Source organism: Melanotaenia boesemani, chromosome 21, assembly GCF_017639745.1.
Source record: "Melanotaenia boesemani isolate fMelBoe1 chromosome 21, fMelBoe1.pri, whole genome shotgun sequence".
Classification (NCBI taxonomy): domain Eukaryota; kingdom Metazoa; phylum Chordata; class Actinopteri; order Atheriniformes; family Melanotaeniidae; genus Melanotaenia; species Melanotaenia boesemani.
In genome coordinates this window covers 7,773,957-7,790,739 of record NC_055702.1, presented here as the reverse complement: position 1 = coordinate 7,790,739, position 16,783 = coordinate 7,773,957, and the positions used below count along the sequence as shown (strand labels likewise).

Below are 16,783 nucleotides of genomic sequence, written 5' to 3'. Positions count from 1 at the left end.
GCACAAGGAACACTTATAGTGAAACATTCACAACAACAAAACTATAAACTGAACTAATACAGAAAGTAGTAAACTTGCAGATAATAGATCTGATAATGATACAGTCCTCAAACTATCATGAGCAGCAGTGGCCTAGGATTTGCTTAGTTTGAATGAGACCAGGAATTGCAAAAAGCAACTAAAGTTGAGTTTGTGAAAGCAGAGTAGAAATGTTTCTGGTGCCAGACAGTGTTAAGCTGGGTGGTTTCCCCGTTATGATTCAAGCTTAAGTAGTGTCTGGTTTTATGGTCACTGAAGAGCATAATCACCATGTTTTGTCCAAATTTAAAGTTGAACCAGGGAGGTGGAGTGGAGCTACTCCACCTGCCCATCAGTCAGTGAAGCTTCATGACTCTGGGATGATGTCACCTCTCTTGTGGCGAGGTGTGTTTGCATCAGCACGCTGTGGTACTGACGACTCAGAAAGATGCTTTGGATGTGAGTTTAAGTGCTGCACTTTAGTGTGATCTTCACAAAAGATGACAACATGTTGACAACTGCAAGAGGAATTCCTGTATGCCACTTGTTCCTGCCCCTCTAATGATATAATGATACCCTGCATTTACTTGTTGAGAATCAAGACTACAGTCAGAAAAGAGGAAGATGCATGGACACATGTAAAAAAAAACAATGCTGAATATTGTATATGGCGTTCATAAGTGTTGTATTTGTGTGAATGAGTAAATAGGAAACACACATAAAGTACTTTGTAGACCTGGACAAGGTTAAAAAGACTCTATACAAGTCAGGTATATTTACATTTAGATGCAGACTGATGCAGCCTACTGTGTGCATAAAATGAGCTTTGCAAACCACAGAGCCAAAACTTTAAATTGAACAAACTGGTGTAGATTATGTGTCTATTTTTACCCTTAATGCTAAATGTTTTACATCTAAGAAGGTGACGGGATATATTTTAACTTGGTAAAAAACCATTTCCTTGAATGATAAATCAAAAAGAGGTCTTTTCAGATGTTTCCCTGTTTTTAAATTATTCTCAAAACTCATTTGGTTGGATTTAATTAAAATTTATATAGGAGGCTACAGTTACTTCAAGAGGTGAACAGACATGTTAAGGATTAAATCAGCAAGAAAACTTCAGTGTTTAAAATTTAAAACACAACATTAAGTAGATGTATTAAACAGGATGGCGTTGAAATCTCATAAAGAATCCATCAAGAAATCTCTACATCCATGTCTATTTCCTTTAGAAAATTCAGTCTGCCATTTTAAAGCTTTATATTCTCTTCTTTGATTAAAATATACAAGGTTTTAATGCCAAATTTGCATTAAAAATGGACTATTGCTAAACTGGACACCAGAATATTGTCAATAGCCTTGTACTGAAAGCTAACTAAAACTTGGCCTTGTGGCAGTGGTTGAATTTGCTTCCTCTCAGGCATTACCTTGAGGGCATATAATAGGTGGATTTTCCCTTTCATCACTTTATCAGAGGAAAGCATCTGTCTCCCATCTGAGGCTACAAGAAATCCATTTGTACAATTTGAAATGGACCGGCACCCCACAGCTGACAAAGACAAAAGGCTTTAAAAAAATTAACTATTAAACAGGGCTGTCTAGTTAAATATTCATTTTAATCCAGCACTGAAAGAAAGATACCCATCGAGTCCTTTCTGTGTCATCTTTCCAAGACAATTAAAAAGGAATATCTGTCTCTTCTCCCAGGCTGAATTAACAGCTTGGTGGAGGACATCGAGACAAAAAGCTAAAAAGACTTAAGGTCAAAGATCAACTTGCTCTTTTGTTTTAACTAAGCCGGTGGAAAACAAGATCTTAAAAACAGCTTCTGCATTAAAGAAGGGTTCTCCTTTCATGTAAAAGATCACCCATATGGTGAAGTCTCTGATGTGTCTGACCTTTCATTTATCAAAAAAAAAAAAAAAAAAAAAAAAAAAAAGGATTTTATTTCACAGACAAAAAAAAAAAACAAAAAAAAAAAAACCCCACAAGAAATATGTAAAAGAGCAAAGCTAAATTGACAATGTGTGCAGCTTTGTCTGCAAGATCACAGCAGTAAAATGGAGATAATTTCATGATACAGTTAAATAATTTTATAATTTTTTTTCTTTCATCTATGTCAAAACAATTCTACGAATATGTGCAATATACAGGCGAAAACAGAGAGAATAAAGAGGCACCGTCTAATTTTGTTTTTCAAGAGTGCGATGGTTGGTGGGGTTTTAGAGTTACAGAGGTTTTGTTACAACTAACAATCATTTTAAAATATCCAATGTTCTGCAAGTTACCCCAAACTATGAAACAAAATAAAAAAAATAAAAAAGAGGAACCCTATACTGTCAAATTACTGTGGTAACCTTGACTGCAGGGGCCCAGCAATGTTCTACCAGCTTTGGCTGAGTTTTACTGCAACCACATAATGTGCTGCTCGATGGGCACCACTGTCTGTTATTGCCCCAGTATGTCTAAAACTGGGGTGAACAATTAACTTCATACACAATTAACATTGTGATTATTAGTAGTAATTTTACTGATCATGCAAATTTATTCTCATAAACAACAGAAAACCTCTTTGGCATGCTCACAAAATGGTGGCTTTGAGGACTCTTTAAGTGGAAATTGCATTTCTTAAAATAAACTGGACCATAAGTTACAAGAATGTTTACATAAAACCTGTACTGACAGCTTAATGCTACTAACAATTTACTTTTGCATCAACACATTTACAACATTGTGTATGCAGGTCAGTTTGAATCAATTTCAATCACTTTGCTCATAAAACAGATAAAAAAAAAAACAAGGAAATTTCAAGAAGATTGCAAATGCTTTTGCTTGGCTTAGGTTTTATCAAAGAAGATGTTTATTCCACTGCTAGTAAAGTCATAACATTATCTGTTAACAGAAATAACCTGTTTGGTGACTTCTAAACATGTGGACTGGGAGTCATGCTAAATTAGATCTTGACCAATTGGAAAGGTAGACATCAAAAAAAAATTTTTTTTAGCCACGTATTACATATTTTAAAAAGGGTTCAAACAGACAACACATTAACAATATGTGCTGGTACGACACAACTATCTGCATAAACTGTGCCAATGTTGGGCAATTTACCCATATACTCCAAGGAGCTGACCAAGATGCGCTGACAAGAAAGCATGCAGGAGGGTAAATAATGCATGCCTGCACAGGACAAGACAGAAGGGCGTAGCTTGAAGGGCTAAGGAGTGGATGGGGTGGGGGCTCGCTTTTGCGTGCCAGCCTCAGACAGCTCGACCACAGAAGAGACAGACAAAGCAAAAGTGCCGCCTGCATCACGAAAGCATGAATGGCATTAGTCGGCCGCAGAGCGAGCCAGTGTTTGTTTCATCAAAACAAACCCATAAAAAGGGACATAATATGACGTGCACTGCATGTGCTGTCAAAACAGTTGAGCAAAACCTATTTGACAGAAAACACCTTATCAGGCCCATTCACACAGCTAAGGAACCTTAGACCTCCCTGAGGTCTTTCAGGCTCCAGCCTCAATTTTCATCCCAGCCAATTATCCAATTAGCTGTAGTGGCCAGACTAGGAAGTGATGACGGCTGGAACACCTGCAAAGGCTTTGCTGGTCTGGGGCCTGGGGGCCTCCAAGACTGGACAAACCAGCACATCACTGGTTACCATTGAATTCTGCAGGAACTCTGGTTTTGTGCAGAGCACTACCCCGTTGGAGGTATACAGAAACAATGTCAGAACACACTTGCCTTTAGAATTAATAGATAAGTGTGTCCAAACTGGCACTGTTGCTTTGATTTAAAAAAATTTAATATTTTTTTTTCAAAAAGAGAGAGAGAGAGAAAACTACTTTAAAGTTTAAAAGCAAACACAAAAAAGTTATCCACTGACATCAGAAATGAAACTACTCAAGACAAAAGCTCAAATAATTACATCCCTTTGTTTCTGAAGCCAAATGAACTGTCCATTCTGACTTTTAAGCCTTTTGACTGAAGCACAGCGCTCTACAGGGTGGCATGCCATCATTATGTGATCCCCTTTTCCTTCTGTCAGTTTCCTAAATAGAGTAACATTTTAAAACAACATTTCTTTGCCTTATGGGCCCTTCCCACAGGGGTATAAAGAGCAGCCTTGGCTTTTGACAGCTCCGCTGAAGGTCTAACAGCCATTTCCAACAACTAAAGCATTTTTATCTCCCTAAAGGCATCGTCCTCCTTTCCTCGAGGTAATTTGACAGTTGTGTGGCTACATACTTGGACATTGCCTCTTTTGATACCAAACATTAAGGGATTAGGGTAAAGAACCAGAATCCATACAAGGAGATTTCCACTAGTGTCTGTCTTTGTTTTGATTTGTTTGTCAGGCTTTTTTGTTTGATCCTTTCATAAAAAAAGGGACCTCTAGCTTTGATCGCACCTAACCATACTTACAGTGAAGCCCCTGTATTTTAAGGATGAAAAGGAGAATAAGTAAATAAAAAGCACTGGCAGCTGATCAGAAGGATGTTTTTCTTCTTGATTCCAGGTTTTTTTTTTAAAGGATTATCATGAACAAATGGATGACCACAGTGCAACAGAAAAAGCCAAACATCCAACAACAGCAACAGTTGCAAAAGGTCAATATGTGTCACACATGATGCCCCTGCCATACTCCTCTAAGAAAAAGCACCATCTAACATTGCATATTGTTTCATTTAGGCAAAGGGAGACAAGTAAAATCCAAACATGTTTACTTTCCTATTCAAGTTTATGCTTTGAATCCACTTCTAAAGTTCCAACTTGCCTGACTTTGTTGAAAAAAACAGCTTCAAAGTCAGCTTCAGGTGGCTAATTTGTCTGAAAAAATTATCCCATCTCCAGCTATATCACTCTCACGACATTATGCCTCCAAAGAAGAAGAAATAAGGGCTAAATTAATCTTGACTTGTGTAAAGGATTAGGCTCACATTCCAGTAATTTGCCACATAAAACGATTTTTTGCCATTGAAAACAATAAGCACTGATGAATTTCAGGCTAAGATACACTAGGCCATTTGTGAAAACAGACATTTTGAAGCAATCTTCCTCAAGGATCTCTTTGCAGTTCACTGTATATTTATCTAAAGAATCAACATGGAGCTTTTCCAAATTACCACAGATTCTGCCATGGGAAACTTTAGGGCAAAATTAACTCTAAAAATCTTAAAACACCATAGTATGTTTACACCATCATATCATTATGCCTTTATGCTAAATTATTTAAAGTCATTAATTCAGGTTAAATATTTAAAATATTCTTTGAAAGGAATTAGAAAGTGGAAGATGAAACATGCATCTTATGGGTGCACTGGGAAGCATCCATGCAGTGGGTTCATCGGGTGTTTCGGGGTCTCACAACACCATACACCCTCACCCAGGTGACCCAGCCGGGGTCGATTAAACCCCGACTTGCGTCCCAGGAGCATTAAGCCACAGGTTACCCCTTTTAATCCACAGCCACCTAGACGCTCTCTCTGCTGCCTCTGCTACAGGCTGAACGGCTGTTCTTTCTTGTGGCCTAGCTGTGAGTAGCTCTGTAGAGAGAATGGCCAGTAATGCGTCAACAGGCTGCTTCTACGAGGTAGCAGGCAGCATGCTCGCCAACCCAATTTTTTCAGAAACTGTCATTTTATTTTTTTAGCTTTAAAAAAAACTGACTATTTTCTTCAAAACCTAGTTTTTTTTTTTTTTTAAAACCCTTGAAAATACAGAGAATTTTCATTATATACAAGCACAACTTTCCTTCAGGTTCATCTAATCTGCTAGCAGAGACTGGACACTGCTTTGATTTCTGAGACTTTTCCAGTGCCAGATTAGGTTTGAAAATATACCTGAAGAGAGAGCCGGTGATAGTTAAACAACATGCTTTCAAGAAATATTAAGCCACCTCATATAAAACCTCAGGTTTTGGGAGATATTAGACAAAATGAAGACTGACACGGCTGATGTGAGGGTGGGCCCTGTGATAATGAGACACCCATGCTAAGAACAGAGGTCTGCTGTCTCTTAGGTCACTCAACACTGAATGTCTTATAACTCAAGTCTGGGCTTAACTATTTGACATGGAAAGGGAGGAACATTTTTCAAATACCTGAAGGATATTTACACACCTGCTCGGTGTGAGGTAGAGCTGAACAGAAGAGTCAGCTCTGTTTCTGGCCATTGCAGAGGTAATGCAATTTTAACCTTGGGAAATGGTATGGCTGATACCATTTAGGCCTGACTACAAAAACAAAACTATCTGCACATAACTTTGAGTTTATGGAGCAATTTACAAAATATTAAAACAAAGCTGTAGCTGTTGATAGTTAGCTCAAAGAGGAGGTGTTTGGGGGGCTCTGCCTCAAGGGCATGAACCTGCAGTGTAATCAAGGTCTTTCCCAAATTACAGGCCTAAAACATCACTAAGCACAGTTCAAATCAGGGCTAAGGGAGAGGTCACCCATTATACTAATATTCTTAAGTCACAGAGCAAATTCCTATGTACAACGTCAACACTAGGCGGTAAAGGAAGGCTCTACTTATTCTAGGCATTCTAAGTGCCTAAGTACAAGAGCTCCCCTTTGTTTAAAGCTCCAAAAAAAGCTTTCAAGAGGGTAATAATGATAGCATTACAGTCAGCCCAATGCATTTTTAAATGTATATGAAAAGAGGAATGTAGAGTGGGTTAAAACAGGGGATTTGCTAGTTCTGTCAGATGTTTCTGAGACATAAAGCCATTATTAGAAAAACAAAGCTGCAGATGTGGGAGCCTGTCAACCAGCGTGTTCCTGTTTGTGTAACTGTCAACAAAATGTTTTAGTATGAAGACCAAAGCCAATGAATATAAAACCATGTCTGAGTGAAGTCACTTTCTTCCCAAAAGGAAGTTGGTACTTAAAAAAAATAAATATATTTAAAGCCATTAACATCTGTGTTTATTTCAGCTGTTACAGTCTGTGTGTTACATATTTCTTTGCTTTATGGGACTTCTCTGATTTCCACCTATTAGCTCTTTTTTAATTACCAATACATTCCAGACGTGAAGTAACAAATGTGTGAATTTCTTTAAGCTCAAATTAGTTGAAAATGTGCTAATAAAGCTTTGATGTCAAACTGAATACTGAATGCTTTAAAACAACTCTCTCTGCCACATACGTAGTAAACACGCATTCATTTAAAAATATACAAGCATAACTTTATTTGTACATAACAAGATGACAAACCTGGTTGATGGAATTGGCAGTACAAGATGCGAGGCCTGTTCCCAGACAAGAAACGAAAAAGAGGATGGGGTCAAACGGCACCGGAGCCATTGCAAAGCCAGCTGCTGCTGTTGTAACCACCAGAGCTGCAATGAAACAAAAATAACATAAAACCTTTTGAAATTATTTCTTTTTAAAATGCACCTTTATGCATTTTCTCTAAATTTACACCAAGAGCTGTAATAGCCACAAATTTCTTACAATGCCGCATTTATAGACCAACACAAGGGAAAGGTTAAATCACAGCAGCAGAGTAAATTTCCTCACAGTAACAGCCTGATTCACACTTACTCTAGTAGGATTTCCTGAAGAATAAACAAAGGGCAACATTCTGATGACAAAGAGACATTTTTCAGTAGTGTTCTTAAAACACTTGATGCAGAGTCAAATTATGGCATAAAAAGTAGTTTTCTCAGACAAAATACGCTGTGCACAAATCAGTTGTTTTGCATTTCCTTATTTTTTTCCTGGTGAAATGTTTGCACAGGCTGACCAATCCCTAACCTGCTAGGACATCAAACCAAATCTTTCCTAACAACAGCAAACCTTTGAGCCTGTATGCACTTTGTGCAATTGAAGGAAATTCACTGTAATTACAAATGCTCTTGACTTGTGTCCTTATATTAGACACTAAAAGGTATGCCCCAAGTTGCGGGGGAGTTCTGAATATCTAAATAATGTTAAGGACTGACAGCTGCTGCTGTTCCTTCACTACACATATTCCTTATTTGAAACAGTTTCTTGTTAGCACAGCAGTTCAAATTGAAAACTACATAAACATCTCAATGAACCAAATGAATTTCAACTGCCACACCAGTTCCACACATCAGTCTGACAAGTTGTTTGCACAGGTTTAGTACACGCCCATGTTTCACCTTGAGCTGCAGCCTGTAGTATGAAAGTAATGAAAATATTGGGCACATTTAGTGTATCACACCACCCACACACCATACTGTACAAGGAATTCTACCTGTAAGTTTGATCTTTGCAAGTCTGGCATAGATATCCGGTAAATCAGCCACATTAACTTTCAGCTCTTTCCACTGTCTGTCCAGACGGGCCTGCCTTGCTTCCTCCGTTTCTACTTGGACATGTGGAGTTTCATGTGGACTTGTGACTATATGGGATGCAGAACCTTTCTGCACTGCTACATCTTCCATTGTAGGCTTCAAGTTGGAGATTTCAGGCTGTGCCTTATCAGCAATGTCCTCTGGACGTGGAACAGTGCTCGTGACCACATCATTTATTGTTGGTATTCTCTCCACTGGCCTCTCAATGCTGTCATCTCTCTCATCCACAATGGTCACGTCATGTGTCTGTTTAGGGATGGCACGCTGATGAAGTTCACTGTTGTTCTTGGCAATATACTGACAGGAAGAGAAAGAACAAGGAGATTTATGGATTAACTTTTTGGACAATATGCACAAACAAGAATTTTATTTTATTGTTTTTTTTTTAAGGAAAAACAGAAAAAAGGAAGGCAATATCCAGTGAAAGATACCTGTCGCTTAAGGAAGATGACATGCTGATATGTCAGCCAGTTTGAGGGATCTCTTCTGTGCAGCTGAATGAGGCAGTTAGCAGTCTGGTTACATCGAGGAGCAATTTGAGCCAACTTCTGTTTCACACATACACTGACAAAACCTGGAAGAAATATGACACAATGTTTTAACACTCTTATTAAATGCTACTGGTATGAAGGTTATTTCACATTGCATAGCACAATTCACCAAAAACCAAGAAAAATTTTAATTTTTGTAGGTATAATATTTCATACACCTGACATCATGCTGCAAATGATTTTTAAAGACATGTTCAAGTTCAGATGACATCACATAGGTTGACATATAGCACTATTTTCCACTTATTGACATTAACAAAATTAATATAATAAAACGTGATACGGGAGATGAATTAAGGTGTCATTACAACTTCACATTACACTCAATTAGTACTCTGTCTGGGACTTTTAATACTAGCATTTCATAACAGTGTTTATCAACCACCAGACTCATTATCGTTGTACCTATAACCATAAGGGGTTACTAAAATTTACCACATAATTTAAGTATTATAAATACCTCCATCACAAAAGAGATAAACGTTTTTCGACCAGTGTCCTTCCTATACCAATCTGCTCTAAAGCAAACCTTGGAACTAGCTCTTGTACATGCTACATTGACAATATTAAACGTTTATATATATATATAATACATGACTACATCTAACCTAACAGCAGCAGCCACATAAAAGCACACTTTTCTGCTTAAAAACTGGCAGACATGTATCTGAGGTCACTGTTTCCCTCACACCAAAGCTGTGTTACTACTTGATGCTACATGCTAAGCTAGCTTCCAGCTTCGCTTCAAGGGTTCCTAATTAGCATGTGCACATTAAAATAGACTTTGAGATGCAGCGGCATTTTTTAAAGAAACGTCGTTTTTCTATGGTGTTACCTGACAGTCTGCTACATGGAGTTTTATACATGTTCTCGAGTCATGAAGCCGGCTCCGGTTACGACCCTTTCACATGCAGTAATCCGCCATTTTGACCTCGTTAAGTAAAGAGAAATACTTCCGGGGTACATGTCACGTACCGGCTACTGTACCAGGAAAAAGGTATCTGTAAAGCAGAGGAATCATCGACATCAACATTTTATGTTTCTAATAATTACATACATTTTGCAGGCTCCGTTAATATAAACTATTTATAATGCAGCGGCTTCTTTCATGATATAGTATATAAAACTGAATTCAGAATCGTATTATGTGTATTTATTAAGGATATTACATTAATATTAGACACACTTATACAGTTTATTGTCATTATAGTTGGCTGTGTATATTTTGAATAAAAAATGTTCAAATTTAAAAAAAAATCCCATTTTTACACACAGACATCAACATCACACGCACCAACTGTCATCACTTAAAGACATATAGCTATTCTTAATGCATATATTTTCATGCTACATCAAATGAACTCAAAACAAGCCTGTGTCATGCAGTATGTGAAAATGTTTTTCACAATTTTCTGGAGTGTTTAGCTTGCTGTTGTTACACATATTAGAAAAATAATTTCTCGTGATTTAGCTGATAATTAAAATGTAATCTTTTGTCGGTGTAGTGTACAAGGCTAGGTTATTATTAATTAGACAACGATGATGATGTATGAACTGTTATGTGAATGACCTCAATGGAATTACAGATCTTTTTATGCATTACCTCAAATCTCACTCCAGGAGGAACTGAGCAGCACATTCAAACTTGATATAAAACACATCCCCATCAAACAAGTTATTGTTCTGGTCTAAAATGTGAATAACGCACATCTGAAAAAAAAAGAAAAAAAAAAAAAATTATTAGCAAATTGCAAGGTCGCAATCATAGTTTCATAATTGCACCAAGGTGATGTCTCGAGCTGGGGTGATGAAAAGGGTACTTGCTCCAAACACAATCCTTCGTTTAGTGTGTAAGCCTTTTAATCCACTATGCTACAAGCTTATTCAGTCCACTCTACTCCAAGTACCTCCTTCCCCGCTAAGAATAAATGGTGTCATCTTTATGCACTATCAAGATGGAGGAGCTGATGCATGCCAACAATACACACAAGGCCATTCTAGATCTGGCATAAGAGCACCTTTATTACAGGAGACAACCATTATGTTCTGTTCTACAAGATTTCATTCCACACTGACCCGGTCAACCTCTTTATATTTGGTTTTGTATGAAGGGTTGAAAGGGAGGTTTATTGCTTGGTTTTACACCATATCATTTATTTCTGGGTACCGTTATTTAAGTTTTCCATGTTCGATTCATTTCGCTTCTCCGAGGCTGCGGGAATGCAGCAACTGAGCGGTCAAAGCTGCCAAGTTAATGGCTTTGACGGGCGCTGAGTCAAACCATAATCTTTTGTGTAGCAATCTGTCGGATACCGCAACTGATGACTGACATCCTTCACAGCATATTGGAATAACATTAATAAACATGCTCATTCAAGAGTAGACAGCCATTGTTGCTTCTGGAGTGGAGTGGGATAATATTTGTTTATTGCATGAGGGAATAGTTTATCTCCTGCCAATGAGTGTGAACTGGCTCTGGGAGTGAATTCCAAGGAAGCATCCCTGTTACTCTGACTGCCTGACCGTTAGTTTAGCCTCTTGGGCTAATGCACTCAGGCTACGTAATTGTGGTTTCTACAATTCAACAATTTGTTATTGAGAGTTTCTGGTGAAAGACTGGCTGGAACCTTTTCAGGGAATTCGGTGAGTTTTCTCCTGAAGTCAGGATGCTCCTCTTGTTTAGATAATTGCACAACACACTTCAGTGAGTAAAGACAAACCCAAACATGCCTTTAATGCCCTCTCACCATAAGGTAGACCAGAGGACAGGACTTGGAGAACAGATGGACTAAACAGAGTGGAAGAGCTTGGGAGCAATAGGAGGAGTTTGTGGGATCTGTGTCTTTGAAAAGATCTTTACGGTTATTCTACCTCTGATGGTGGTCTCAGTATGAGGGCCTTTTATCACACTACTTTCAATGCAGCTTGAAAAAAAAAATTTAAATGGCTGTAAACAACCTCTCAAGAGAGAAACAAGGAAACAAAAGAAATGAAGGCTTGTATTGTCTGGGTGATGACATAGTTTATAAGGGTAAAAGCAGGCTGATGTCAGTGAGGGGACGTTAGCATTTTAAAGGAAGCATTTAAACTCTGCTTCACCCACAGCAATAACAGTGTGCACAATGACAATTCAAGTTCCAGAAAGACTAAGATATTTTGTATATTCGCAGTAGAAAGTGAAAGTGAAAGAAAATAATGTAGAACCTTAGACTGTACATAAAAGATAAAGTTCAGGAACCCATGTATTTTGTATGTCCATGGTCATACACGACACTCTGAATTAGTCCTCCTACAGGTGAATGGAGATATACAGTTAATCAAATCTAAAATCTAGCTAACATGCTACAAGCAAAAGGAAGAAAGAAGACAAGACAAAAGAAATGGTCCAAATTTCCGGAAGACAAGCTAGGCGAATATGTCTGGAACTATAAACATATGTTTGATGTTACCTCGCCTGGGCGTATGGACAGAGAACTGTCACCATGTTTACAGTTGTCGGAGGCTGACCTCAGACGTCAGAAGTGAACTTTGCTCTGCCCTCTAGTGAATTTATTGTGTAACAACTATCGAAAGGATGCTTGGGAGTTTGAGGGCAGTGAGATTTGCCAACATTTGAAACAGATTTATTTACATAAAGTGAGCATAAATGAGCCCATAGTGGTACCTCAAGAGGAGATTTTGCAGATGTTGCTGTGAGCGCTAGAGGTTGCATATTTTTAAATAAATAAATATGAACAGTACTTGCTTGAGCAATACGCTCATGGTGTCTGTATTTTGTAGAATTGTCATAAAAAATTAATACATTGGAAATGATGCCAAATGCAAAGGTGTCTCAAATGGCAATACCACCAACAACCACTAGGGATTATCCAAGCAAATTTCCAGTTAGCCTCTTCAGTCCCAACCTCTTGTTTGAGGTGTGCAGACAAATGCTCACAAGACAAATGCTCACACCGCAAATAGAAGAGACAAATGCTTATAAATTGTTTTACAATCTTTATTCAAAAAGAAAAAAAGAGAAAAAATGAGAACATTCTGCTGCATGTTGCAAAAGACAGAAGCCTAAGCTTGTCTCCACCTTTGTGTGTGTCTGACTGTGTGTAAGTCTTGTCACTCTACGGACACAAGTCCAAGCTCATCATATATACCAAAACCAAAAGTACTCAACATACTGAGTATCTAAAAGTGCTTCAAAAACTCAGTTGTTGTTTTTATTCTGAGCAACTCGTCTATAAAGGTACCAAAGTTTTGTGTTGATGTCATGGAAATATTAAAAATAATAGGTGTGACATGTAATGAATGAAGTGTGAAATGGGGTGTGATAAGTAAGACAAACCGAAGGAATACAAGCAGCACCTATAAAGGGGTCAAAGCCCTTTTAACTTTGTCTCATCAGTGTGTGAAATACTGTGACCTTAGATGTGGTGGAAATACATGGGAAACCAATTTCATATACATATTTTACAAGTGCATTGGGTTTTGAAAGTATTTGTAGATATTTTAATAATTACATTTATATGTGAACATATTTCATATGTGTATATCTGTATACTGTCTTTTTTTTTCACTGTGAATATAAATTATAAAACAAAGTGTGAGTATTTGTTTCTTTTTCTTTTAGTGTTGTGAGCATTTGTCATGGAATCCTTGTTCGAGCCTGCCCCTTATCTCGCTTCCCAATTCGTACACACTCGATTTCTCTAAAGATTCAAGCAGAGATGTTGAGGAGAGGTAAGAAACATTTAACAAAATTATACTTCTATTTTATTCCAGTCAACTAAATATGACGTGTGACACAACATCACCTAACCATTATTTAGCTAAAGTTTAACACTTTAATTATTTATATCAAATGAGCATTAAATCTACTACTAAATTATAAACTTACTTTAATTCAGTTCAAAATGTAGGATTTACATGTTACATGCTACATGCTACATGCTACGCCCTCTTCAGCCACTTCTGCAAAGCACCAAGTTTCAAGGTTAATTTATTAAAACGTGTGGGTTGATTTGTTTAGCAGAAACAATGATCGTATTTGGCATTCAATAACAAAACACACATTAAACCTGACAGACAAGTACTTGATCGAGTGACAAGACTAAACAAAAACAAAATAAAAAAGTACTCAGTGTTCCGCCATTCACCAGTCATTTTCAGCAAAATAAAATAAGTAAAATCAAGATAGATTAAGATATATATATATTAAACCTTAGGGAAATAAAATCAATCTCTAGGATAAAAACCAGGATAAGAACAGAATTTAAGTCATATCATATCACAACCATAAACAGAGTTAAAGAATAGAATAAATAAATAGAATTAAATAAAATAAAGTGCAAATGTCACTATTTCATATTGAGCTCAGCACTGGCAACAGGAACAAAGCTGAACGTCACCCCGTAGACGCAGAGCATGGGAGTCATTGGTGAAACCATCCTCTGTACCTGTTTAGTGCAAGACTGGACCACCTCACTATCTGATTTAATGAGTTTTTCTCTGTAACAGTGGTCTGACCGTACCATGCCACCAAGGAAAAAGAACCACCAAAAACTACTTTATCCTCCTTATTTATAAAGATTCTGACAATTTTCTAGACTTGCATTTAGAGGATGCTGCAAGATGACCTATTTGATATATATCACACAATTAATCACTAAGTCATTGCGTGGTGGTGGGGGTTGAGGACACAAATGTTTGTTATGGGCAAAGTGGCTCAGAAAGTTTGAGCACCACTTGTATAGCAAATTAATAATAAAGGCAACAGCACACACTCTTGGAGCAGAGCACTGTGTCAGACAGAGCCCCATTTATCCATTAGTTTATCTTCTTCATCTTTAAAATTCATGTTTAATAGAGTCAATGTACTGTCCTCTACTACTCTGTTGCACCTGTATGCTAACTGCGTTGGATCCAGCTCATATTCAGCTTACTTCAGAATCACATTCCCAAAGTTTTTCAAAGACTTTCATCATGAATGAAGTGAAGGCAACAGGTCTGAAGTTAGAGCTTTTGAAGGACTGGATTTAAGGACAGGGACCCGGACAGCATCTTTCCAAAAAAAGGGCATGTGCTGTGTTTGCAAATACGTGTTCAAAATAACCTGAAAGACAGGACTGGTTTCTTTAGCACAAAGGTACACTAATGTATTCTCACTTACAGCTCCTCTTCTCACTTTGATCCTCTCTGACTCAGGTGCATTTTAGAAATAGAGACGCCCTTTAAAGCAGAAAGACAAAGGAATGAGGAAGCTAAAATTGGAAAAAATGACATGAGTTTATGCCCTTTGCGATGGGCGGGTGACCTGTCCAGGTTGTACCCTGCCTCCTGCCTAGTAGCCATTGGAATAGGTTTTATCCTTCCCAAGACCCTGAATTGGAATGAGCAGATATAGCAAATGAATGAATGGTAGGAGTTTATTCTCCTTGCTGGTTCCAGAAGGCAATGCAAAGAGTCAAATGTTAAAATCAAGGGTTTAAACTGGTGGTTTACAAACAAAAGGGGGAAATAATAAAGCATGGGATTGGCAACGTTACTTTTAAATAAGGACTTATTGCTTGAGATCCCTTCATATTGTTAATGTTTTACTTTCAAATGCCTTAAAAATGACATATTTGACTTTTTAAGTTTGGAACTGATAGTAGTGGAAAGGATACGTCAGTAAGATTGATGGGCTTGGACGGTGTTAGATATGTGGTTTACTGTAAAGTTAGAGTAGCAAGAGGAGAAAAGGGAGTTCTTCTGTCACTTAAAAGTCCAAGGAATTTACCCAGCATTCTACTAAAACACACAGATATAGTGCTTAGTGATGAAAAAGTGACATGTTGAATCAGTGGAAAGTAGCATGGGCCCCAGGTTGTGTAAGCAAAGGAGTGAAGGATCATTAATAGATATTAATAAGAGCAGCTTCCTTGCATATAGCCTGCTGCCCTCATAAGGGCTTCACAGCATGACCAAATAATTTTTTAACCTAGTTTTAAATGTTTCACACAGGGTACCACAGTTACAGCCTTTAATGAAACACTTTCCTCCAAGGAAGCTCCAGTAAATGGCCTAGTGAAATAACAGAGGCCTCCTAGACCTGTCATCACCTCGGTTCATCTGTTCTGATTTACAAGCACTGTCCCAGAGGTTTTTGTGCCATCACTAATCCCACAGGGATAACCAGCTGAATGGCAGTGGAGTCATACCATCTAAAAAAACAGAAAGAGGCAGACAGTGCCACATAACTCAAAGCAGAAACAGATGCAGAGCCTCTCTCCTCTGTTTATAATTGATTTTCAAGGGCAACCTTTTGTTGTCATAGTTTGTCTAACGAGCCCCTGGCTGGCGCCCTGTTGCTTGTCAACCACTGTGTGTCAGACGGAGCAGCCGCTCACCGCCCTACCCCCACTGGGATGGCACCATGTTTTAATACTGACATCACCCGTGGAATTTCCTCCTGGGACAGCCTCTTTTTGTGCATTAAACGCCTTGCCGACTTGTTTTTAAAGGTATTTTGAGTCAGTGAAGCATCCAAAGTCTCTAGGGTGAACTTCTGTCCATCCCAGCTGCTCCCCGGATGCCTTCCCTCTTTCCAATGACAACAGGTACTCTCAAGCCTTATGGCCACCAATGTTTATGTCTGAGATCATGGGTGTCTTTGTGAGCCTCCATGGATAAGCTTCAAATTGGCTATGGCTCATCAATCAAACAGAGCAAACCCTTTCACCAAAAATCCCATCCAAACAGCTCAGAGGAATGACAGTGTGTGGACAGTATTCCTCCCAAAGGCCTTAAAGTTGGCTTTGGGCGAGGCAAGCGGTTTGTGAGAAAACCACACACATTCCAAGCTGATGTCTGGCCATGTATGTTCCCTTCCTTTGTCAGTACCGACTCGCATAGAC

The 16,783-nt window shown here is 38.2% G+C and overlaps 1 protein-coding gene across 1 annotated transcript in view; it reads right to left on the bottom strand.

Moving 5' to 3' along the window:
- LOC121632789 (protoheme IX farnesyltransferase, mitochondrial) overlaps nucleotides 1-9,832 on the bottom strand; it is a 29,764-nt gene extending 19,932 nt beyond the window's left edge. The window contains exons 1-4 of the mRNA XM_041974537.1: nucleotides 9,733-9,832; nucleotides 8,778-8,920; nucleotides 8,247-8,643; nucleotides 7,238-7,362 (exon numbers count right to left, since the gene is read on the bottom strand). Of these exons, the coding sequence (XP_041830471.1) occupies nucleotides 7,238-7,362; nucleotides 8,247-8,643; nucleotides 8,778-8,920; nucleotides 9,733-9,763 (696 nt within the window). The 5' untranslated portion in view covers nucleotides 9,764-9,832. The remainder of the gene's footprint in view (nucleotides 1-7,237; nucleotides 7,363-8,246; nucleotides 8,644-8,777; nucleotides 8,921-9,732) is intronic.
- Between the last annotated feature and the right edge of the window lie 6,951 nt (nucleotides 9,833-16,783).